Raw genomic sequence first — 27,527 nt, forward strand, 5'->3', positions numbered from 1 at the left:
CTGCAAGTGGGCCTCTCGCTTGTTTAAAAATCAGACTCGCCATTAGTATAAAGACACAGACGCGACTGCGGCAAGAGACGCACGTCTGTGTCCATCTCTAAAGCAGCCCCTTATGTGGCAACCTCAGCCTTGGAGAGAGATTAAGTGGATGGGGATAAAGTACCAACCAACCAGCTCCTAACTTTTCAAACACCACCTGTAAAGTGACAGGAGCTGATTGGTTGGTACTTTATCCCCGTCCACTCCAAGGCTTAGTACATCTCCCCCGTTCGGAGAAACACGCACAAGTTAAATAATGATTGGAGGTGGTAAATTGAGGCAGGGGGCTCTTGTGGTTGATGTTTTCACTTAACATGTATGTAATATGTGCTCATTTAAGTCTCACTTTCAAATGATATGAAAAGGAGAGATGAGCAGAATTTAAAAAACTGTTCTATGGAATTTTTGTCTTTTCCTGCGGAATATTTGCAAGTTTCCCCGACATTTTTTGGCCTTTAAGTGTTTCGCCCAGAATTCAAACCCCACAATGTAGCTGAATGAACTAACTGCCCCCTTTTGTTTTCCCCAGTTCTGTTTATAAAAACTTTAAATCAGTGGAGTAACTATAATGGGTGCAAGGTGCCCAGCGCACGGGGCTTCTGGGTTCAGAGGAGCCCACACAGCACCCATGTCAGTTACTTACTTTTTGCCTGTCCTGCTGATGCCCACGTCACTATTCTGTTGAGATCTTCGCTCACTGCCACCTTTTACTCACAGTGTTACTGACAGCCGGGGAGCGTTTGGGGGAGGTAATGGGGAGTGGCTGCAAAGAACGCAGGCGTGTCGCGACCATTTCGTGTGTGCGTCACACCCTTGCGTCTGCGATCCTGCACACAAGGAATCTGGCTCCAGCGTCTCAGTTCTCGCGACCCATTCTGCGGGACCTGGGGCTCACTCAGGACTGAAACAATCGAATAGTCCGCGAGTTATGTGGCATCTGTGTAAGTAGATGCTGCAACATTTGTACGCAGATGCTTGGATTTTTAAAACCGCAGGTGGGCGTCTCAGTACCTCTCTCATTTGCATATTTTCACATTGCAGATGCATACACAGAGGCGGCGGCATTAGCGTACAACTGAGTCAGGGCCCTGAAAAGGTGTCACCCAGCGGTAACAGAGGTGAGGTTTGTGCAGATAGTATTTGTATTCCACTTCTGCTTTGTGACATGCTGGGAGAGAAGAACAATTGTTACTGAAACCGACGAGAACTTTGAGATGTTAATGGTTATTTGAAGCAATTTGGGAGAATCGTGCTAACCAAAATATTTATGAAAACATTAGCGGTGTCTAGTGACGTACAATCGTGCTCCAAACATGACACGAGGACTTTTCCACGAGGAGAATCGTGCCACACAATGAACAAGGGATGATGACTGTCAGTTAGTGACTTTGTTCATCCTGACAGTCACCTCTATGAATTCCTGCATTTGTTATTACTCTGCTGTGTTCCAGTGCAGTAACCTGCCAATCACGCACACACACACACACACACACACAAAACACACACAAAACACACACAGAGATAAGTGGTCATCATGCTGTGCGGCTCATGGGGGGAAGCGACCTACATCACAGCTGTATGGAGGCACAGGCGCACTGCGTCTCTGAAACTGGGAAAATACGAAACAGCGTCCAACTCTGAATCATCCCATGTACAGAACCACTTCAAGCGACACGGCCGTGACACTCCCATAACAAGGTACATCTTTGTGCCTCAGAATAGCTACCGTCCAGGAACGCCCTGCACACTTCCGTGCATCTCATTCACAACTGCGTGACACGATGGCGGCACCTCGTCCCCATTCAGCCTACCTGGGCGCCTATTCCCCTGGATCCTCCTGAAGAGCTTTGCCGTCATGTCGGCATGTATGGCGCTCCCAATCCAAACAGTGCTTGAGGCTCAAAGAAAACTAGTGATGAGCGGTTCGGTTTTTCTGAAAACCGGACACACCTGAACTTTGGGGGTTCCGTGGTTCTTGAAGCAAGTCAGATCTCGGATCTAAAAAAAACGGATCTTGCGTGTTTTTTTACTTTCGAGTCCCTCCTTTGTGATTTCAGATGGCAAAAATTTCGGAGCCCGCCCCTGCAGTATATAATTTATAAATATGCCCCTCTGCGTTGCATAACAAAATAAATGTAGCAATGTACATGGAATAGGACCTAGTTAACTGCAAATGGGTGGAGGGACCATCAGCCTAGGTTGCCCATGTGCTAGCCATATACTAGTCCATTGTCAAAGGATACATGTGATGACTACTGTGCCATCTACTGGATTGACATGTATACTGCAACTTCATGAGTCAAGATAAGCTGCCTGATTAGTGCTTAATATATAGTTGAATTATCCTGGAAAATAAATCTTGAGATATATACATCTATGTGTTTACATATGCATACATATATAACTGTTTGTATATATACACCTATTGCACAGCCCGAATACAGAGTACATTTCTCAAAAAAAGTTTCTATGTTCAGACACAACCATTACAATTTTATTATAAGTGTAGATATACAGTGCAGGGTGACGTGTGCAAGGAATTCTGGTAGAACCATATTCACCAACATCCCCTCGCTCATCACTGTCCAATACATTAATAAATAGATTACACTAATAGCAAACACTTCACTCCGCTGATTCCGTTGCTCGTCCCGTCTTCCCAGAAATAATCAGGATGATTACAGAGAGCGCAGGACAATTACTCCCTGAGCCATAGTCGGATTCTGCTGCCACAACACATTTCTCACCTGAAACACGTCCTGGTTACAATTGCTCTTTCCCTCTGTCGCACCGTTTCAGTGCTGGGATCTGGCCTAATCTATTACATCTCCCCACCGACATAAGAGGCTAATTAGCCAGAATCCCATTCATGACCCGTAGCTCATTATTATTATAATTAACAAAGAGCAAAACCAGGCTTCCAAAAACAAATTAAGTTTAAACAATTACAGAAGGATTATGCAACTTAATGTTCGCAAATGATCCCCACGCACACAGTAACGGCACTGCTATAATACAATTAAAAGATCCCCCAAACTCAGGATCAGCTCGATATGAGGTAAAATATAACTTATTATAAGTGTCTCTGGCATCCAAAGTGGAGGCTGGGAGCAGTAATGTGAATTATGCAAACACACATTTATGAGAAAGAAAACTTTTCACATTCAGTCGGCAACAACAAGACTCTTTGTGCGATTTGATTTTTCTTTCTTAATTCTGCAGTTGGTGAAAAGTAGGACCAAAGAGACAACAGTGGAACAACAATTAATTGAAGTGTTGGGGACAATGCGTCATCCACCCAGAAAGTGTTTCAAGGGCTGGGATTGATTACAATTAAGGAACAAATCAATTTGTTCTGTTTGTGTGAGTACTGGCTTTAGTCTCACACAAATTACATTCAAGTGACCGATCACAGATGACCCTACGTAATGCTTGGTCTATGAGAAGCCATCACCTCACCCTGTGACGACAACAACGGGTTTTCTGCACAAACCGGATTCAGAGATTTAGCCTTTGAGATTCACTTCAATGATAATGAACACACTCGGGTTATGCAAGTCATTTTTTTTTTTTTTCTAAAAAAAGAGCAATTTGCTACTGGGATACACCATGTTGCAATGCAAGGGGTGCAAATGTTTTTTTTTTAGGGTTTTTTTTGCATACAGAGAAAATACTGGCTGCTTTGCACGTAGCAAGCACATATCGGGCAGCTTAGTTTTTACAATGAAATTAAGCTATGACACACTGCTTGGGCGTAAGTACCATAGGTGGAACTGCTATCAGGTCCAGAGCTTAGGGGGGCCCATTTTCCTAGTTAAACTTGTTATATACATTTTTCACCATTGGGTGGTACTTAGGGGCCCTTACAAACTTTTGCTATGGGGCCTACAAATACCTAGACACACCGGCCCCCAATTGTGAATCCCTCTGCACATTTTTAATCAGCCCTGCCTGTAGTGCGACATGGGTGTACCAAGGTGCAAATTTCTCATTTATTTGCTCGTTTTTATTTGCTCCTCCCTCTGCATAAGCTCCACTATGTACATTCCATCGGAGAAGGTGGTCTCAGTTAGGTGTTTTTTTTTTGGCTCAAACAGGAATACTAAACGCGAACTAAACTCAAAAAGTAAAAAATTCCAGCTAACTCACTAAGGGCTTAATTTAAAAACTAATCAGTATGTAACAGGAGAGGAGACTATGTTGCGGAGGTGGGGGACTCCCAGGTACCGCTAAACAGGTACTGAGATAATCAGGGATGGACTGGGACTCTAAATCAGCCCTAGCAATCCCCTCTGTACACCCGTTTATGGCGCGCTCACGTAGAAGGGGGCATGGCCTCATATCATAGGTGTGGCCACATCTCACAGGGGCGTGGTTACATGTCACAGGGGCCTGGTCTCACGGCGTGCCTCCGTCTCTCAGTATCCCGGCTGAGCAGAGAGTCGGGAGGCGGAGCTGCTGGGCCAGGCTTGCAGACCAGATCAGCCCATAGGCCCTTCTAGCAGTTGGCAGAAGTGCCAGCTGGCCAGTCTGGCCCTGGTGAGAATTAACGAAATATGCTGCCGAAATCGGCAACGTTGTGCAAAATCACAAGGAAAGTTCTGAGGTGTAAGATAATGAAATACTTATTATATTACACACTGAAATTGTTATTATATGCCTGTGTGACACAGTAAGTAATCCCATCAGTTTGTCTGACAAATGACTGACACTCGTGCACCTGCATTTGTGAATTATCCAAAAATTGTTTTTAAGTATCTGTTTTCTGTGCATTCTGTAACTGCAACAAATAGCCCATCCGAAGGTCCAAACATCGTCCTTCTTGTCTAGTTAGGGACAGCGACTAAACAGACGCATGGAGATGGTCCGTGTTATAGACATGTAATAGGGGCTTCGTAGGCGCGTCGCTGAACTTTTTCTGTATACAGACTCTCAATCCTTCACATCAAAATCTGCACCTACCACGGGGCTGGCACAATTTTTTTTTAATACGGCGTCTACAGACGCTCAAAATGGGTGCCCCAGTCCTTGCCCATTCATATGCATGGATGTACATGGGGGGACAGGCTTTGCAGCGGAATTTGCAAAAAGTTGCAGCTGGACGATCGCCTTTCGACGCAGCCCTTGTGTGTTAGGGGAGTCAACTTTTTCAAATGATGGGGGTGCTAACTTTATATCCACCCCATGACTGAAATATACCATGCATAGACATGGTAGGGGGCATCACAATATTTGGGGGCGCTACAAGCGGGAGGGAGGTTAGGTTAGTAAATAGAAAAAAATACTTACCTGTCAGGATCTTCACTGCCGGGCCACCGCTGTCGGGATTTGAACCGCCGGCCATGCTGATTCCGTTGAAACGCCCACAGAGCGGGCTCCTAAGATTACAATACACCCAACTAGCAAACAATGATAGACCCAGTTATTATCCTGCACACACCAATATAAAGCGACACACACACACATCCTGCAGGCACCAACATAAAGACACACACACACACACACATCCTGCAGGCACCAACATAAAGACACACACACACACACACACACACCCCCTGCAGGCACCAACATAAAGACACACACACACACACATCCTGCAGGCACCAACATAAAGACACATACACACACATCCTGCAGGCACCAACATAAAGACACACACACACACACACACACACACACACACATCCTGCAGGAACCAACATAAAGACACACACACACACACACATCCTGCAGGCACCAACATAAAGACACACACACACACACATCCTGCAGACACCAACATAAAGACACACACACACATCCTGCAGGCACCAACATAAAGACACACACACACACACACATCCTGCAGGCACCAACATAAAGACACACACACACACACACACATCCTGCAGGAACCAACATAAAGACAAACACACACATCCTGCAGGCACCAACATAAAGACACACACACACACACATCCTGCAGGAACCAACATAAAGACAAACACACACATCCTGCAGGCACCAACATAAAGACACACACACACACACACACACATCCTGCAGGAACCAACATAAAGACACACACACACACACACACACACACACATCCTGCAGGCACCAACATAAAGACAAACACACACATCCTGCAGGCACCAACATAAAGACACAAACACACACACATCCTGCAGGCACCAACATAAAGACACACACACACACACACATATCCTGCAGGCACCAACATAAAGACACACACACACACACACACATCCTGCAGGCACCAACATAAAGACAAACACACACATCCTGCAGGCACCAACATAAAGACACACACACACACATCTTGCAGGCACCAACATAAAGACACACACACACACACATCCTGCAGGCACCAACATAAAGACACACACACACACATCCTGCAGGCACCAACATAAAGACACACACACACACACATCCTGCAGGCACCAACATAAAGACACACACACACACACATCCTGCAGGAACCAACATAAAGACACACACACACACACACATCCTGCAGGCACCAACATAAAGACACACACACACACACACACACACATCCTGCAGACACCAACATAAAGACACACACACACATCCTGCAGGCACCAACATAAAGACAAACACACACATCCTGCAGGAACCAACATAAAGACACACACACACATCCTGCAGGCACCAACATAAAGACACACACACACACATCCTGCAGGCACCAACATAAAGACACACACACACACATCCTGCAGGCACCAACATAAAGACACACACACACACATCCTGCAGGCACCAACATAAAGACACACACACACACATCCTGCAGGCACCAACATAAAGACACACACACACACATCCTGCAGGAACCAACATAAAGACACATACACACACACATCCTGCAGGCACCAACATAAAGATACACACACATCCTGCAGGCACCAACATAAAGACACACACACATCCTGCAGGCACCAACATAAAGACACACACACTTCCAAGGTTCCCTGTAGGCACCAACATAAAGCGACACACACTTCCAAGGTTCCCTGTAGGCAGGTCTGTTGTAGAGGCAGCACAGAGTTGGGTATTCTATCGTACTGCACGTGTCCATCTACCCCGTCGTCCATTATTACACCAGGCTTGTGGAGAGACTAATTAGAGAACGTAAGTACACAATATATTCGCTTTAGGGAAAATGAATAACTCCTTCAGGATAAAAGTCGGTGCCGAATGTCGCCCACCCATGGATTATAACCGTGCGCAGAGATAATGAAGATTCTCTCAATGCACAGATCTCAGCTGCTGGAACTCTCCGGTTCTTCAGCGCGTCGGCAACAATTACGTCCTTTATCTGTTCTCTTCATTTCAGGAGAAATTTCCACCAGTATAATGACAAATCCCCATTATTTCCTTTTGCATAACAGAGATCGCTTACACGTTGGGGCTCATTCAAAGCGCCCCCCTTACCACTTCATATATGGGGAGACCAAGTAATGCGGTCGCGTATTGGTAGCCTATAGGAGAACAATGATTTACAGGTTCTGTCGTTTTCAAACACATAATAGGGGTCTATTTACAAAGCTATGGATGGAGATAAAGTGGGCGCAGATAAAGTCCAAGCCAACCAGCTCCGAACTATTGTTTTTCAAACAGCCTGTGACATGGCAGTTAGGAGCTGATAGGTTGGTACTTTATGTCCATCCAAGGCTTAGCAAATAGACCCCTTAGGATCCATGGGGTGCATTGGTAAAACAATGTGTGTATTTGCACAAGTGCATTTAACCTTCCGCACAACTTTCAATAGCCCGCAGTTGCGTCAGCACGCCCTCACTGAATTAGTCACAGCACATTTGAAACTGAAACACGTACGATTGTAATCAGGTTACATTTTTTATTGTTATGGGGAGCATCCACTAGACTATTTTATCCCTGTCCAACCTAACGATTTTCCCTTGAAGTTTCCCTTGAAATTTGATCTTCCACTCTGAACAATTTGCAAAAGATCTAACGATAAACTATGTTGTTTCAATCTGTGATTGAGAGCTTTCAGCTATAGTGGGCAGATAGTGGTTCATCGTTTGATCGTTCAGCTTGAACGATGTGTAAACGATGTGTAAGCAATCAAGTGAAATTGACCTGCATGTTCAGTCGATGGAGGAGACGATCAAACGACCAGCGGGAGCGCGCATCGTACATCGTTAGAAACAATTACTGCACGATTTGCAAACGATGTTTGAACGATTATCAAACGATTATATCATTATCGTTCAACTTTATCGTCTAGTGGACATCCCCCTTAACAATATTATTATACTACAGGGTGTTTCACTCACTATTGGCCCAAAGCTTTTCTTATAACCATTAAAGTAATTGATGTAATTTTGTGAAATCTGACACAGACCTACCTTGGTCTATGAGAAACATGAAGGTAATAGCACGTGTTGAAACCGTTCGCCATTAGCATCCAGGCCAGCTGTTCACCACCCTACTCAGCAGCGCAGTCCAAAATTCAAATAGGCGAGCCACAACGACTGCCAGTGAGTAATTCTGCCAGTTTTCTGAGTTTTTCTATATGTACCATCTAATACCTTAAAGTGGTCCTAGAGAAGTAGTGTAACTCACCACCCCTCTGCGCTTTTTCAATAAAGGGACAGCACGCGCCATAGGCCAAAATGGGGCGAAGTCACAATAGTATTCCTTATTCAAATTACGCCACACAGTAGCACAATCTTATCCACATTACACCTCACATAGTAGTGTCCCTTATACAATGCCCACTGTACTGGTGCCCCTTATACAATGCCCACTGTACTGGTGCCCCTTATACAATGCCCACTGTACTGGTGCCCCTTATGCAGTGCTCCCAGTAGTGGCAGTCACCCTTATGCAGTGCCCACAGTGTTAATGCCCCCAGGAGTGGTGCCCCTTATGCAGTGCCCCCAGTAATAATGCCACTGTAGTAGTGCCCCCAATAGTAATGCTCCCTGTAGTACTGCCCACAATAGTAATGCTCCCTGTAGTCATGCCCCCAATAGTAATGCTCCCTGTAGTCGTGTCCCCAATAGTAATGCCCCCTGTAGTAATGCTCCCTGTAGTCATGCCCCCAATAGTAATGCTCCCTGTAGTCGTGCCCCCAATAGTAATGCCCCCTGTAGTTGAGCCGCTTACATTAAAAACACAATACTTACCTTAAGTCCTGCGTCCGCGGCCGTCCAACAGGCTGCTGAGCTGCTCCTCTGAACTACGGGAGAGACGTCATGACGTCCTCCCATAGTGCTGTCAAATCTGGATAATTGGCTGAGACAAGATCAGTTTAAAATTGAAGCGTGCACGACGCCATCTTGCGAATGGCAGCTAGACTCCATTTTAGAAACAAGAATCTGCAAGACGCCATTTTGCGACCAGCGTCACTTTAAGTTACAACTCACGAGCTAAGAACAGATGGCAATGTTTTTGATAATCTACCAAGGGCAACTAGAAGAACAGCCTCTTCAGAAAAAGTAAATAGAATAGACAATGCACCAGAAACTGAGTGCTTTACATACAAATTGGGAATCCCTGTATGCAGATAAGTATAGTTGTGGCAATTGTAATATAACCCAGGCATTGATCTACACAATTGAATGTGTCTGAATCTTAAACAGGTTTTAGCCCCACACCCAGACAGAATGGCCCCAGCTTCACAGCTGGAGGTAACACATTTGCATTGCAGTCTGAAACTGTGAGTGAGGAATGATATGTGTGTGTATGTATGTACATATATATATATATATATATATATATATCCATCATAGATGGAATCTCATGCATAAACACCGCACATTACGCACAATTGAGCTGCTAACATGACGCCCATTAGCTAATGCATAAGAAAAGCACAGTTTAGTAGCTAAATGCGCACGCATCTGTCTCCAGTTAACTAGCGTCTTAATATCAAACCCCGTACACTCACACATTACATATTCACTTACAAGGTTCCATTAGCATTAAGGTATAAGATTTAAGTTGGTTCAGTTAGTATAAATGCTGTAAAATAAAGATATTTGATAACTAAGGTTTTATACATGCTAAGAAAGCAGTGTTTGGTTTTGTACTGATGCGTACTCTTTCCACAGTATTCCGGTGATATTGGTGGGGAGATCGCATCATGCATTCTCGAGTTATGGACCGCAGAGACTTCAAGCAACAAAATGTATTAACTGTTAGGATGTTGCAGGGGGCAGGTGGGCAGAGATCACCAGCTGTTAGAGGCTTGGTGACTCTATTTGATCCAGCCTGTTAAATGCTCTGTAACAGATGCTTCTCCCCTGGGAACCAATGATATCAGCAACAAACTTCTCTATTGTCCTGTCTATTCTGGGGGGGTATAAACATGTGTGCTCAAACACTGGGTCTTAGTTTTGATGCTGAATGCTGACGGACAAGGGGTTTCTTGCTGATACCTAACATCTGGACCAGAGGCGCTGCGTATGTATACTGTACTTGTGTCTGTATAATTCCTTTGCGCTAAATTGTACACAGATCATAGGGTGTAACTGACTGTACTTTTACTTGAATAATACTTTGTGCTTTGGAACCACAGATTCCAGGTCTAAGTCTTTATTTACTGTATGACTGCGTACGCAAATTAGCGTCATCCTTAGAAGGTATAGGCAGGATATTAGAAGGTATAGGAAGGTGTGTATAGAGGTTCTGATCCAATATCGTCAGTGCACACTGCGGAAGCCGGAGCCCAGGAGTGAATTCCAGTCACTGGCGCTGTGGGGGAAGGAGTCGGGTGCCCACTGGTAACAAAATCTCAGTGGGCACCTGGCAAATGGAGCTTCAGTGCGGCGCCGGGCTGAGGTGGGCCGGAAGCTGAACTGGTTCAGTCTCCAAACAGAAGTGACGGAACGCAGTTCCGTCCTGTTCTGGCCCATTTTAACCACTGCTCAATACGTTTCATTGTAAACACGACTTCTTCAGGGCTATGGATAAAGATGGTACCTCTAGGTGTACAAAACTTCCTCTATGTGTGCACGCACAGTAAAATCTTTTAGGACATCCCCATTATTCCAGTTTTTTATTAAAATTTACAGTTTAATGTCTCAGCGTACTCTAAAATGAAAGCATAGAACGTATATATAATTAGAGATAGAAAAGCTTGTAGCTTAGTAAATGAATCCCATACACTGGGAACCCATCTATTTGCCTGCTCGACAGTGTACTAATACCCTGAGTGATGAACCAAATATTTCAAGTCTTGATTCATTATGGGCCCATAAGACCTTATCCCAGTCTTCAGTAGCCCAATGGCCGTGCCCCATGGAACAGACAAGCCTATTTTGCATTGCTGCAAATCAGCTGTAATTCTTATCCCATCGATCAATAAAAAAGGTATTCTTATAATACTCGAAATTGACACTATTTTTTCAGCTTTTGCTAACTTAGACTGTAAAAATGGGGCTGTTCTAAAACTTTTGACACATACAGATCTTATTTTACATGATCTCTTCGGAAATCCTATTAGTGTGATCTTTGTATTGAGAAATGTATTGCATTTGAGAAATGAATAAATGAATGACTGGTCTGCAGGCCAGGTCACCGGGACAACTGTCTACGAAGCACCATACGTAGCTTGGTGCAGTCTACTGCGTAACCGTCTATTTAGCATGGCCATATTCTATATTTAGGAGGAGATAGATTACTCAGCACTGTCTTGTTCCCACAACAGTCTGCTTATTCATCCTTCCAAATATTTATCAAGTAACTGCCTGCCGGGGGAAATGTAATCAAATAAACTGACAGCCGAGGTGATAGACGCACGTCTTGTGATGGATGAGATCGGTCTCCGCTGCTTCATCAATTACCGATCAGACAAAAAGGTCTCCAAGCTGATCCTAATCCAATCCTTACAAGTTGGAGAGTGGCACGCTCCAGCTCTGTCTCCTCTGTCATACACTCCGGGGCACTAGGACCCGGAGCCTGCGAGAGGTGCAACCTCTGACCTGGCACATGAGCTGCCGGACGTGCGCCACTGTGGAGAGTGTACAGAGTGCCACAGGACTGTTACCAATAAACCTGCAAGCCTGATTAAGTACATTCTGTGTGACCTAGCATCCACTTTCACATTCGGCTGGCACCTACTGTGATCACCGAGGTTCCACCAATAGGCCATATCAATTTTACAGACAACTCAAGCCCCTATACACCAGAAAACACTTTCAGGACAAGGGTCTGGGGCTGATAAGGATTAAGGTCCTATTATGAAAAGCAGAAGGGGTGTGACCAATGCTGTATGGGTGTGGCTAGTGCCATGTGGGCGTGTACACCTTCTACACCATCATCGCCAATGTCTCCTTAATTACTTAAAAGCAGAAAAATTCCATCATTTTGTGAGAAAAACAATAATACAATTTTAATACTTCGGATATGACCTGCTGGGCGACTGGTCAACATCACCATGGCAGAACTAGTGATGGGCCCAGGTACAAAAATATGCTTAGTCTGCGGGCTCCTTCTTCACCGTAGGTCCCAGTAGGGTGCAACCGGCTGCACCGCCGGTAGTTCCATTCCTGCATCAAACACATACTTGCCCAGTCTACCGGGACAGTTGGGAGCCTTGCGAAAATCGGGTGCTGCTCCCAGCACCAGCAACAGTAGGCAAGTCCCTGGTATTGTCCACGGGCCCACCGTGACCGCCTGTGAAAGTGGACGGTTTGGGGGGTGCGATGAGCCCGGCCCCCTGCTTTGTAATTCTGGTAATATCGGCATTATAAAGCAGGGGGTGGGGACACAATCACGCTGGAACACCGCCGCTCCGCCCACTTAATCGGCCTCCACCCTCCCTGCTGCACCAACCTGGCGGCCCCCTTCCTGAAGGGGCTGCCAGAATGTCGGTAAGTATACGTTAACATGCTGTCATGACGAAGGGCCTATTTTTATGTGAAGGCCTGGAGCTGTAGTCCCATTTACAGTATTGTCACTCTGGCCCTGACAATGTAGATTCCATTTAGAAGCGGCACCTAAATGCAGGTTCTCCCGTCGTTTTCATGTAACCTGGGATTTCAGTTTCCCGCATAAGAAGTCTCTATAAGGCTCTTCATACTTGTGTTTATACTTGTGTTATATCAGACACCAGCTTTGTATGGTTAGAGCTGAAAAGGGGATGTCTACCTTCAGATGACTCATTTATGGGTTTGTATTGCCCTTCTGTAACTTTTATTAACTGCGTTCCTTTATCGGCCCCCTTTCTGTGCTTTTCACCAAATCCGCTGCATCATCCAGACAGTGCTGATTCACAAACAACAAGAAAGAAAAACAACCGATATCAGCCTAATGCTGCCATTGTCAATCAGCCTAAACGAGTCACACTTGGACGGGCAGTCGCCTGCCTCCAGTACTCCCAGTGCTAGGAGAATAGTTCCTGTGCCTCTAGTACTCCTGCCAGCGTTTGAAAACCATATCCAAAAATGTACTCAATTTACGCAGATAATGAGACACATTTAATAATGGCTGTCATTGCCAGAGATCAGACTTTTCCTACTCATTATAGGTTACTACCGGCATTTAACTACGGGTTAAATATATATATATATATATATATATATATATATATATATATATATATATATATATATATATAATATGAGAGATGCAGCTCTCCTCTTTAGCCCTATCCCAGGGCACAACCTGTATGAAACACAAAAGAACCAGGAGACGCACGATGGTGAATCATTTAAAAGCAAATTTAAACAATATCTGAACACTCACATCAAGGAGTGTAACGTAGTACAAGGCAATCTTATTCCGGCTCGAGCACCAGTGCCGACTCTGCTCTCGTATGTGACACACTGTCCAAATCCCAAACATGTTTCGTCAGTTCTACTGCTTGATGTGAGTGTTCAGATAGTTTAAGAAATTTGCTTGTAATTGATTCACCATTGTGCGCCTCCCGGTTCTTTTGTGCTTTATACATACATATAGACACATATACATACAGTATATAATATTGTTTTATTATTATTATTTTTAATATAGGGCCATATTCAATTAGGTGCGAAAAGTCAGTTTCTGCGGAAAAGTATCGCCGGTGACGTCATTTCCACATGCGAAAACTTATCCCAGTATTCAATTCCGAAGACTTTTCGCCGGTGCGGAAAGTCTGAGCATAGGAATAAGCGGAAAAGATCCGCCTATGAATGCAGGCGAAAAAAAAGTGCAGAATTGGGGTTTTGGGGTGGAAAGTTGCGGGATCCCCCTGCATCCTTGGGACACCCACCCCCCCCAAAAGTAAAATGTGTCAAAAAAGATTTAAAAAAATACTTAACACCCCAAAAAATGACTTTGAAAAAAAGGGGGCAAAAAATACCAACATTGAGGGGACAAACTTAAAAACTAGCTAAATAGACTCCAGGGGGGTCCCCAAGTATGCCCCAGGTGTTTTTAAGATTGCAGGTGATTTTTTTAGTTTTTTTAAAACTTCACTTTAGCAACTTTAAAATATGCTAGCCCCCATTTTCATGTACCCCAAATTGTTGGGACTAGTTATTTTCACACAAAAAACCTGCAAAATGTTATTCTTCACCACTTGTGCAAAGACACTAATTAGCAGCTATTGAGACCATTTAAGTACCCCAAATAGCTTCAACAGGCCTATTCGGGGGTATCTATAGTGATCCCCAATGTCAGTGCATCTTTTGGGGGGTGTCAGGCTGATTTCCCCAAATCTGACAGCACTTTTCGCCAGGTCCTAATTCGCAGTGTCCCACTTTCAACGATTTCTAATTGAAAACGGGGATAAGCGGGGACGAGCGCGATACTTTTTCGCATGGAGAACCAGCGATGTCGGCGAAAAGGCCGGCATGTGAAAAGTACGGGTCTTTTCTCAGCTAATTGAATATGCCCCTTAGTGCTGTCAGCCAGTTTCAGCTGGAATCTCAGCTCAGTTGCCCTGGTGATTTTTAAAAAGTTTTAATAAAATGGGGAGAAACTGTATCGCTACGATAAACATACATTGATTTGAATTTCACCAATTCTAAGGCCCCAAAACATATAGAGGTACATGAAAAAAATAAATTGGTGTTGAATCTGTTTTTAAGAAATCCCGGCAAATTTTTGTATTGATTAATGGAACTGGGGGGAGTATTCATGAAAGTTTGGAGAGAGATAAAATTGTGAGAGATAAAGTACCAACCAATCAGCTAGTGTCATTGTAGAGGCTGTGTTTGAAAAATGACAGTTAGGAGCTGGTTGATCTTTATATCTCTCCACTTGATCGCTCTCCAAACTTTCATGAATACCCCACTAGTCCGAGCACCTAGGATATAAAATATGGATGAGGAACACAGAATCTGTACAGTCGAATAAAGTCAGGAGAGATGGTCTACTCCCCATCTAGTAATGTCCGATCAGCAAATTCCCTGCATCAGAAGTCAGAAGGACCTGAACTTGCCTACTTTTAAAAAAGCATTTAAGGGAGATTGTGAAAGCAGCACCCATGAGCATGGCGGTAAAGTGGGCGTGTACGGCTACATCAGAGAGGCGTGCTATAAACCTGACTTACATCGAAATGTAAATAAGGCTATAAGTAGTTACGAAGATCGATTTGTTGATGAAAACACACAGATACTTTTCAGGAAATGCATGTATTCATAGGGATCATTGTGCCTTATAACCAATGCAGGGAAATTATACTAATGATCCCATTTGAATGTATATACAGTGAGGCAAAAAATTTGGAGAGCCACCGATTGTGCAAGTTGTTGCATTTTAAATGAGAGAGGTCTGTCATTTCCATCATAGGTACACTTCAACTGTGAGAGACAGAAAGAACAAAAAATTCCGGAAATCACATTGTATGATTTTTTAAAAAAATTTTTTGTATATTCTTGCGGAAAAAAAATATTTGGATAATCAAAAAGTTTAACTCAATACTTTGTAAAGTAACCTCGGTTGGCAATTACAGAGGTCAAACGTTTCCTGTAGTTCTTGACCAGGTTTCACACACTGCAACAGGTATTTTGGCCCACTCTTCAGTGTAGATCTTCTCTAGATGTGTCATGTTTTGGGGCTGTTGTCGGGCAACAAGGACTTTCAACTCCCTCCACAGATTTTCTATTGGGTTGAGGTCTGGAGACTGGCTAGGCCAATCCAGGACCTTGAAATGCTTCTTACGGAGCCACTCCTTAGTTGCCCGGTTGGTGTGTTTGGAGTCATTGTCATGCTGGAAGACCCAGCCACGTTGCATCTTCAATGCTCTTACTGAAGGAAGGAGGTTTTTACCCAAAATTTCACGATACATGGCCCCATTCATCCTCTCCATAATACGGAACAGTCGTCCTGTCCCCTTTGCAGAAAAGCATCCCCAAAGCATGAGGTTTCCACCCCCATGCTTCACAGTGGGTATGATGTTTTTGGGATGCCACTCATCATTCTTCTCCCTGTTTATACCAAAAAGTTCTATTTTGGTCTCATCTGACCACATGACATTCTCCCAATCCTCCTCTAGATCATCCAGATGGTCACGGGCAAACTTTAGACAGGCGTGGACGTGCTGGCTTAAGCAGGGGGACCTTTCGGGCACTGCAGGATTTGAATCTATGACAACGTAGTGTGTTACTAATGGTAACCTTTGTGACTGTGGTCCCAGCTCTCTTGAGGTCATTGACCAGGTCCCCCCGTGTAGTTCTGGGCTGATCCCTCACCGTTCTCAAGATCATTGATACCCCACGAGGTGAGATCTTGCATGGAGCCCCTGGTCGAGAGAGATTGTCAGTGATCTTGTATATCTTCTATGTTTTAATAATTGCGCCAACAGTTGATCTGTTCTCACCAAGCTGCTTGCCTATTGTCGAGTAGCTCATCCCAGCCTTGTGCAGGTCTACAATTTTGTCCCTGGTGTCCTTAGACAGCTCTCTGGTCTTGGCCATGTTGGAGAGGTTGCAGTCTGACTGTTTGAGGGTGTGGACAGGAGTCTTTTATACAGTTAACCAGTTCAAACAGGTGCCATTAATACAGGTAACGAGTGGAGGATAGATGAGCTTCCTAAAGAAGAAGTAACAGGTCTGTGAAAGCCAGAATTCTTGCTGGTTGGTAGGTGTCCAAATATTTATTTTCCGCAAGAATATACAAATAAATTGTTTAAAAATCATACAATGTGATATCCGGAATTTTTTGTTCTGATTCTGGGCCTGATTCAGAGCCGGACGCTATTTGCGCTCGCTCGTTCAGAAAAAGGGGCCGGCTATTTAAATTGAGCGCTCGCTCTTTGCGGTCTGTTGACGCCTCTATGTGTGAGCGAGCGAACTAAACATGCGCTCGCTATTTTGTAAAGACGCCCCCTGGCCGCTCGCATCCTACGTCATCTCCGCTATTAGATTAATCGAGTACATCGAAAGGCGTCTGAAATGCTCGCAGTGCTTGTGGTTGGATTTTCCTACCGCAATCATGCGAACAGTTCAGACTAAGAGACAACCAAGTGACGTGGCCGATGACGCTGCTTTGTTAATTATGCACACCCTTAAAACGCCCGTTTTGACCGTTTGGCACGCCTGCGTTCGGGTTCTCCACTCCCCATTTTCAAGCACCTTCCCCTGTTACCACCCACAAACGCCTCATCCCGTCACTCAAATTAGCAGAAACTTGCTATTTTGCGAGCACTCGATTTCCGACCGCAATGACTGGTTGGCGCGCACCCATACAACCCATACGCATGTGTGAACATCGCTCAGAGCGAACGAGCGGCCGCTTACAAGCGGCTCTGAATCAGGCCCTCTGTCTCTCACAGTTGAAGTGTACCTATGATGGAAATTACAGACCTCTGTCATCTTTTAAAGTGCAACACCTTGCCCAATCGGTGGCTGTCCAAATACTTTTTTGCCCTACTTGTATCTCTGTTTTTTATTAATATAACAGCTTCATAATGGGGGTCAGGTGCAATCAGGGAGACTACTAGACTCTTCAGGGAGTCAGGGAGATTGCTACTATTTCAGGGAGTCTCCCTCACAATCATGGATTTGGCAAGTATGACCTGAAGCTCAATAGATTATATATTAAGCAAAGCTGGCAGAGAGTGGGTACATATCAACCCGCCCCCCCCATTTGTGGCTTTAAGCTCCCTCCAATTAAGGCACCTGCCACCTCCTAATTATTTAACACCTGTTTAATTATATTTCAACTGTTGAAAAGCTCTGTAGCTACATAAGATCTTTCCACTAAGGTTCATGAGTACCTGAATTTTAATATTTAATAAGTGCCTAGTTTGACCCTTAAATCCTTTTGTGAATTAAAGAAACCAAGCTGCATGATCAAAAATAGCAACAAAAATGGTCGTTGAAAATGTCCATCCCGCAGAGGTTTGCTGACCAAAGTAGACATCTTCCAAAAAGAGGGGCTCCATTAAGTCCAATAGTCCCTGAGTTTCTTTTCCATTTATGGGAAACCATTACATCAGACAAGTGGGTCATATAACTCAGATGTCAGGCCACGCTCTCAGAAGGGTTCCTATGAATGTAGATTCCCCAGAAGAGGAGGCGATGACTTACAAAGACCTCTTGAAGATGCTAAAATTCCAACACTAGACCGTTTCATAAAACCAATCCTGAATGTAAAGGCCTTAAGCTAATCAGGAGAATAATTGTTTTGCATTTAAGATTGCAATGTCTTAAACATAAAGATCTAAAAAAAAAATACTTTCATACAAAAAAACACATAACAAAGGAGACAATAGAGAGACAATTATTGGGTTCCGTAGAAAGGTCAACTCTATGAAGTTTAGGGTATAACGACCGACTCGCCCTAAACCACTCGCCATCTCAGACGCAGTCCCAAACCAGCAGAGTGGAGAGAGAGTTATCCCTTCATGACTTAGTAGCTCCATTATGGAACCTGTGGTTGGTGGGGTTTTGCAGACCAGCCATAAGATGAGAAGGGAAAAATACATAAATTTGCTAGAGTAATGTTTTCGGACATTCACAATTTAAATTGTACAAAAATAACCTTTGAATGAATTCAGTACCAAGAACAGGAAGCAAGTTGCTTATCTGACCCATATGAATGACACACGATCCTGCATGGTACAGTATGTCTTCACGCAACACTAGAAACCAGGCTATGGGGACTTTCCCAAAAACTTTCTTGAATATACAATATCTTGGATGTACAGTCACACAAACGATGGCCCAGGTCTCAGCGGTTTCACTCACAAAGTGTCTATTTCAATATAGATAGACCTCACCTCTAGAGGATACTCTGTCATTTACATAACTGCATCAGAGATTTAAGACCAGCTACAGATGATCATAGAACAAACTTGGACCAGAGGGGCACCGTGTATGGACACCTCTCATCCTCATAGTCCAAGCCACCTTCACCACTATTTCCTCTTCTCACAATAATGGTGGAAGCTTTGCAGAAAGTGGTGGTAGAGGAGACCCAGGACCTAGTTCGGCTGGTACCCGTATGGCCCTCCAAGCCTTGGTTCCCCAAATAGGTACCCACTAAAATCAGGCCACAAACTAGACTAACCCACTAGTACTTCCAAGGAACATGCTGGACCAGCTTCCATGTCCTATACAGAGCAGCCTATTTTTCATTGACTCTAATTGAGCTCATTAATCCCTCCATTAGAGGACCATGGAAATATACAGCAATTGTCCAGCTTTATCTCCTGGATACGCACTACAGATACATGGGCGGTTAATAATCTATCATTACATCGTGCCCTCGATTTTCTTTCCAATAAATCTGAGGATTACAGGGCAACCTCAACCCCACAGCTAATGGTTCAGCCCAGACATTCTTCATATCCCAGCACACATAGGAGATAATTTATAATAGGCTAATTCGAGGAGCTCATCTGCGTAATCAGTCACCCCTAAATATTATGTTACTTGGGATATTAAGCCCCTTTCAAGACATTTATATTCAATTTCTGGCCTTTGGATCTACATATGATCATAGTACAGTTCTTTCCTACCTCCGGTTGGCAATGAAAGCTAAGATGGCCTTCAGAAATGACCCCACCTGTTTCCCAGACAGAAATCGAGGAAACATGACCTGTTTGTGGTACGTGAGGATTGAAGTTGGGTTTCCCTGCTCTAAAGTATAAGTTTATTAACGCACAATTTGCAGGACAATATTTTCAAGCCCTTCGTCTTATCAGACATAAGGGTCTATGGCAATCGTTTATCAACGAGTTTTAATCACTTATAAACAAGTGATAAAACTCATTGCAAATGATAAATGGTGCTCCGGCCAATCAGCTTCCAACTGCCATTTTTCAAACAGATGACAGTTGGTAGCCAATTGGCTGGAGCACCATTTATCATACACAAGTTTTATCACTCGTGAGTGATAAAACTCATTGATAAATGAGGCCCTATGTACTAAGCCTTGCAGAGAGATAAAGTACTAACCAATCGGCTCCTGTCACTTTTTTTCAAACACAGCCTGTAACATGAAATTTAGGAGCAAATTGGTTGTATATTGGTTGTACTTTGGAGTATATTTACTAAGCCTTGATTGGAGATAAAGTATCAGCCAATTAGCCCCTAACTGCCATGACACAGGCTGTGTTTGAAAAATGACAAGTAGGAGCCGATTGGCTGGGATTCCGTTATCTCCATCAAAGGCTTAGTAGTAAATACACCCCTTATTTACCATCCACTCTCTCTCCCCCGACCCCCCCCCCCCCAAGGCTTACCCCATAGTCAGCAACTGCAATTTCTGATAGTTCTAGAACTTCTTACCCTAAAACCAATTTCAATATAGAAACACAAATACAGTAGATGTAGAAAAAACAGGGGGTATTTTTTTGTGTTCACTTTCAGAAACCTGATGCACAGATTTTGCAAACATCTTTAATCTACAGCTCCCCGGGGACAGCAGGAGACAAATCCTTAGCAACAGGACTGACACGAGGTCTCCAGGAGCTGCACGACGCTTAGCAGTTTCCTCTGCAAGAGGAGAACCTGTATGAGGCTTGGACACATATTGATCCGAACGATAGTACACCAGTAATACAGCTTGGGGAGGGACAGGCCTCTCTGGCTCTAGAGAGGTAATGGCATTCCAGGGACCCCCCAAGTTTAGTTGCCGCACACTAGTGAGTATTTAGGCACCCATGGAAAGAGAGAGAGTCCGCAGCGTATTACATTGGCAGGACTCTGGGTGTAACATTACACATAACGGCGACTTTTGGCATTGCCGCAGCAATCTGGGACTAACTCGTCTAGATGTACAGAACATGTACTTTCAGGGAGAACAAGTGGGGTGAGCCAGAGCCTGCGATTGGTGTGGGAGGACCAGTCCGTGTTCAGATAATGCTCCAACAAGTTATTGAACCCCCAACGTTAGTGGAGGGGCTATAAAGAAAAAAAAAAAACTCTTTTCATAACTGGTATTAAACAGAGCCTGTTCCTAGGTTCTCTCTATAGAACAGACTGCGTCGTGGTTGAGGGTTAGTGAGAAGGATAAAGTGAGAAGCAAAGTAAGATTTGGGCAGCTAATAAATTGGACATGGAGGACCTGGCTCAGAGGGGAAAGCTGTGCCGATGTCGGCGCAGTTGAGCAATGCCCTATATACTGCACCCGAGTCGTACTGCGCATGCGCTGTGGGTTACAGACGCCGGTCGCAGGGAGAATTTGGCCGCAGAGTGATTGACAGTCAGTGCACGTTGGCGCGCTGCAAGCGCTTCATGAGCATTTCGCAGCTAGCGACCGTCTGTGCACGCAGTTGGCACTGGCCTCTGTGACTTAGTGCCGGACATTCTGAGCAATCAAGGGGTTGTCCAGAAGATGGACGGTGCGCTTTTGTACGCAAGCGCTTGATTAGAGACAGAGCTGGTGAGCGCCTCAGTAGAAATTTCATCATCCGTGGCATTAGCATTTATTCGCAGTACTGCCGCATACACAGACGCAGTCCCGAATGAAATAGCGAGCGCTTCTCAGGCAGAGATCGGAGGATGCAGTAACAGTTCTGTATTTTTTTGGTGTTTCTTTGTGATTTGCTCCGGGCTGACGGCACAGATTGTGCAGGACAGAGGTTTGGGATAGCTCCCATTAGTTCCACGTGTTAGTGATTAATGTGGTGGCTTCACACCCTAGAATCCAGCATAATGCCTTCCAGTGGGACCCTAGACACGGTTCCTGCACACTATTTTTATACCAGCACGATTATTCCATAGAGGACCTAGTAGGCAGCGAACACGTGACACACGAAAGTCCAGCAAACTCTAATGGGCTTAGGCCCCCTCCTATGTTGCCTAGCCTGTAACCCGGAACTGGCTAGCCTGGAGGCCATCACTCATCATGTGACACAAGCAGTCAAACCATAAAGGCAGTTTTGTTATTGTGCTACCCCAGATCGGAGATTATTCTGTGATGGTTAAGCATGATAAGAGACTAGACTAGGGATCTATTTACTAAGCTGTGTTAGGAGACAGCGTGAAAAGTGATAAGGTGCCAGCCAATCAGCTCCCAACTGCTATCTCACAGGCTGTGTTTGAAAAATGACAGTTGGGAGCTGATTGGCTGGCACCTTATCACTTTTCACACTGTCTCCTAACACTGCTTAGTAAATAGACCCCCTTAGGAATTCAGTGATGAGAATCTGTTACAGTATGTTTGATTCTGGCTCATTTACTGAGTGATTTTCCTAAACCTTTCACTAATTATCCTTACTATACTGTCACCATAATCCGCAGTGCTACTGTATACAACTGAAGAACATTATTCAGACACATACTGTAGGTCCCTGCCCAGTGGAGTTCACAATTTAGTAAACCTAATACGTATACAGGCTAATTTAATCAGAAGGAAACTGTCCTACCAGTATGTCATAGGAGAGAAGAGGAACATGGTTAGTACATAGACACTCCAAGGACAGAACATTGTGTTCAGGATGAAAACCAATACGGAGAACCAGTGACCATGGACCACTGGGAACCATTGTGCTCGCAGTTTCTTCCACAGCGAATGTCTGGCCTTAAGGAGAGCATCTACCAAGCAACTGAGTAATATGGAAGCATTATTTAAAGATGGCAATTAGATTTGCACTAACATCTATTTTAAATAAGCCTCTCCAAGACATAAAAAGCATAATATTATACATACACATATATACACACACAAACAGTACTGTGCAAAAGTTTTAGGCAGGTGTGGAAAAAATGCTGCAAAGTAAGAATGCTTTAAAAAATAGAAGTGTTAAAAATAAACTATTATCAATTAACAAAATGTAAAATTGAATAAACATAAGAAATCTAAATCAAATCAATATTTGGTGTGACCACCCTTTGCCTTCAAAACAGCATCAATTCTTCTAGGTACACTTGCACACAGTTTTCAATGGATAGTCAGGATTAATGGTGTCCTCAATGTTGAGAAATACAGGCAGGTACTTATCCATCATGCAATACCATCAGGGAGGCGTCTGATTGTCTCCAAATTTATTCTGCAGCAGGACAATGACCCCAAGCATACAGCCAATGTCATTAAGAACTATCTTCAGCGTAAAGAAGAACAAGGAGTCCTGGAAGTGATGATATGGCCCCTACAGAGCCCTGATCTCAACATCATTGAGTCTGTCTGGGATTACATGAAGAGACAGAAGGATATGAGCAAACCTACATCCACAGAAGGTCTGAGGTTAGTTCTCCAAGATGTTTGGAGCAACCTCCCTGCCGAGTTCCTTCAAAAGCTGTGCGCAAGTGTACCTAGAAGAATTGATGCTGTTTTGACAGCAAAAGAGTGGTCACACCAAATATTGATTTGATTTATCTTCTGTTCATTCACTTAATAGTTTCTCAATTAACAAAATGCAAACACTTCCATTATATATACACACACACACACCATCTGCAGGTTGCATTTTGTGGATTGAACCGATGTTCATGAGGATGCAGCTTATCCATGCACTAGGAACATCGCTGAGAATGCAGACTATCCATTTACTAGGGGCCAGTGACATCACTTGTATATGAACTACAAACAATGGTTCAACTCACAAACAATCTGAGTCAATACTATAAGCTTACTGGAGTTTTGCCCCATTGGTCACGATCATGGCGTAAACTGGTTTATGCCTATGAAGGCATATTGTCAGGAGAGGGATCTTATGATCCCTCTTCCACAGCCTCCAGAAACTGACACTGTGTTGTAATTATTAATACATAGGCCCCTTGAACTCCCAACCTCAAACACCACAGTCAGTTTACACTTGAGCTATTTGCTCCTGTGATGCAAGCGGAGTAATTCTAAAGCTGGCCACACATCTAAAGATCTGTTCAACCAGCCAACTAGTTGATTGGTTGGAATGAAAATCTGGTAACGTATGGGAGTAAATGATGATCAGCAATTTGCTCCTAAATAACAGAAAACAGATGAAAATGGTCGTCAGACAAGTTTGTTAAATGTTTGATCTAAACAATTTGTTCAAACAGTTTTTGTCCATTTTCCAGCGTTTGGGAGCAAATTGCTGATCATCAGTTACTCCCATACCTTACCAGATTTTCATTCAAACCAATCAACTAGTTGGCTGGTTGGACAGATAATCTTTAGATGTGTGGCCAGCTTAAGTATATGAAGCTCGTTATAATAGTCAATCATGTTTTCCATATTTCATTGCTGGAGCACAGGTGTATTCCTTACTCACTGACACATTTTAAAAGATCCACAGGTGGTACTGTAAGTACTTCACTTGTGGTACTGTGATGAGTCTTATGGGGCCCATCAGCAATGGATTGCCGCGATCCCGTGATGCGAAAACCCGGATTTTCCCGATTTGACGATTGCGATCAAAAAATTATCGCGATCGTCAAATCGCCGACATTTAACATGGAAAATGTCTGCGATCCGGCGACGGATCGCATAACATCGATGGTGGGAGGTCGGCGTTTCCACCCGGAAACGCCGGCACTTCCCGTCGCATCGCAAAATCCGGTGTCTGATGTATGGCCACCTTTAGAAAACATGCACTCAAGGGCTGTATTTGAGAAGCACTGGTTTAAACAATTACAACTAGCTTCATATACTTAGAATTACTAAGCTTCCTATGTAGGAGCTAATAGCTCTATGTGATCGGTATCTGACTGCAGTACATGAGGTTGTGAGTTCATGTCTCCTGCATAGCATGCTGAGAATGGTGAATTTTAAATATAAGGAAAATGTAATTAAAAGGTGCACATATCTCCCAATAAGTCTCCCCACCTGTACTTCAGGATGTAATTGACACGCCGACAATCAGGATACCAGGGCTCAGAATGCTGAAACCAGTAATAAACCAGACGCCAGCATCCAGGTGGTAAGTTTTGGGGTTAGGCACTAATGGGAGTGTTAGGGATAGACTTTGGGGGGAAGGTTAGGTTTAGGGGTAGGGTACTTAGCGGCAGGTGTCTGTATTATAACTCAGTCGGTTTGCCGGTATCAAGATTTTGAGTGATGGGATCCTGAGCACCAGCATCCCGTACCCAACCCATACTTCCATCCACATCAGTAAAACAGTGAGGGGAAACGAAAACATGCAACGGGATGGAATCAGCTTATTTACATCGGGAGGAGGGGTTCTGGGTCCTCCGAGAGGTCTGTAATGTAACAATCTGCATAATATATCACTGCATACCTGTTTGGGGGGGGGGGGGGGAGGTCAATAGAACAGAGCAATGTTCTGCAGCTCTCTAGAGAGGTCAGTCATGTAATAATCTGCAGAATACATAACTAGTTTTCTGATAGGGCACAGATGGAGCAAAGCAATGTTCTGCAGATCTCTGGAGAGGTCCGTAAACATATGTTTAGAGTATTTTACACACATTAAATCTGCATTGAGCTGTTGATTAAGGTCAGTAACAATTGCCACAAAACCTGTTAACACAGAGGAGGTTTAAGATCAGAATCGTTCCGGCTAGCGTTTCACCATTGTGTCTGTGGAAGTCATTCCTGAGGCACATGCTAATAGGCAGCGATAGATGTCCCTTTAAATCAGAGCATCTGCACACGCTGGCAACCACTAACCCTTTAGCTGCTGCAGGGGCCTGCGATACATTACAGAACACCAAGCTTATTTTGCTAAGGGCGCCCACCCGGCAATCACAGGGTTAAATGGGGGAATCTAGCTGTTCCATCAACTGTGTAAGTATCCCACACATTTTTATAAATATACACACACACTATAATATATATATACACACCTGTATAACATTGATCAGAAAATTTTCTCTTGACAGATTAATGCACAGATCTGAATGCATCCAGGAGCCCAGATACAACTGAAACTTTGACCCCCCCCCCCCCCCCGCCCCAGCCGCCTGTCATAAGAGGTGTCCATGAAAAGTTTGTAGAAATGAGAATAATATATAATGTTTCTCTATGGCCTCACGTTACCAGCCAATCTGCCTAATAGCACCTAATGCTTTCATACATTTCAATTATTTACATCCTTTACCAAATGAACCATCAGAAACTGCATCAGTGATTCATCTGTTGTCTGTAATGTATGAATTTATCAGCAACTGCAGCCAACCTGCAGGGACACAGCACCACATAAATCCCCTCTTATACACACTTGTCTGATATACAGCTGACAGCATCCAGTAACAATAGGGACCAATCACCAGGAATAGGGGATTACACATTGTATCACAATTATGCATCATTGTAGCTTATTGAATCATATTAAGTATCAGGTTGTATCACATTCATGTACCATGGTTGCATCATTGTAGCAGGTTGTATCACATTAGTAGCAGATTCTGTTGCATTAACCCCTCCAGTGCTGGGTCCCCAGGCTGGTTAGAGCCCATCACATGCAGTCTACAGTACCTGTCATAGCTCCACCTGCTGTAACACATGGTCCTGTTACTGCTGACCCCCTCCATCCTCAGGTGATGCTGGGACTGTTTCCCTTCCCCTCCTGGGCACTAGGTAACTGCTCTGATTTTGGTTCCTCCAGCCCAGTAAGTGGAATCACTGAAGCTCCTGTACTTGGGGCTCACAATCTGAGGACTGTACCACTTCCAGAGTGTAAAGAGGGGTGTTGGCCAGCAGTCTCCCTCCTGCAAGACCCTCAGTGCACTCTGCCTACTCCAGCACATGAGGGAGAGGAGGAAATATTCTGTCTTCTGTGAGCAGCCAGTGCTGTGTCTGAAGGTCTACTCCTGCCTGGCTGTGCTCTCTGAACTACTGACATCACTCTCCCTAGCCTAATAGGCAAATCTCTGGTCCTTGTGGAACCCTGACACTTCCATCACAGGGTTACACAGGCACAGTGCAGCCAATGGTGGAAGCCTCATCAGGTGGCTGGGCTGCTGCTAGCAATCTGCCTGCTGCATAACATTAATTCATTAAGGTGGTGCCTGGTTTACCTCAATGCTTTCTCCTGCTGGAAGACACATTGCTTATTATAGAAACAGTGTTCTGTAGCCGTCTTCCAGCTGCATTCAACAGAGGTACTCCCATGCATCAGCTTTCTGAAGTCTTATTGCTTAATTAGGGTCACATACTGACTGAAGAGAAAT

The 27,527-nt window shown here is 44.1% G+C and overlaps 1 protein-coding gene across 2 annotated transcripts in view; it reads right to left on the reverse strand.

The window, feature by feature from the left end:
- Nucleotides 1-27,208, reverse strand: part of TUB (TUB bipartite transcription factor) — a 216,825-nt gene extending 189,617 nt beyond the window's left edge. For both annotated transcript variants that reach the window (XM_088450309.1, XM_088450307.1), the window contains exon 1: nt 26,833-27,208. In XM_088450309.1, the coding sequence (XP_088306435.1) occupies nt 26,833-26,888 (56 nt within the window). In that variant the 5' untranslated portion in view covers nt 26,889-27,208. The remainder of the gene's footprint in view (nt 1-26,832) is intronic.
- Between the last annotated feature and the right edge of the window lie 319 nt (nt 27,209-27,527).

Source organism: Taudactylus pleione, unplaced genomic scaffold, assembly GCF_031769625.1.
Source record: "Taudactylus pleione unplaced genomic scaffold, aTauple2 ptg000515l, whole genome shotgun sequence".
Lineage (NCBI taxonomy): Eukaryota > Metazoa > Chordata > Amphibia > Anura > Myobatrachidae > Taudactylus > Taudactylus pleione.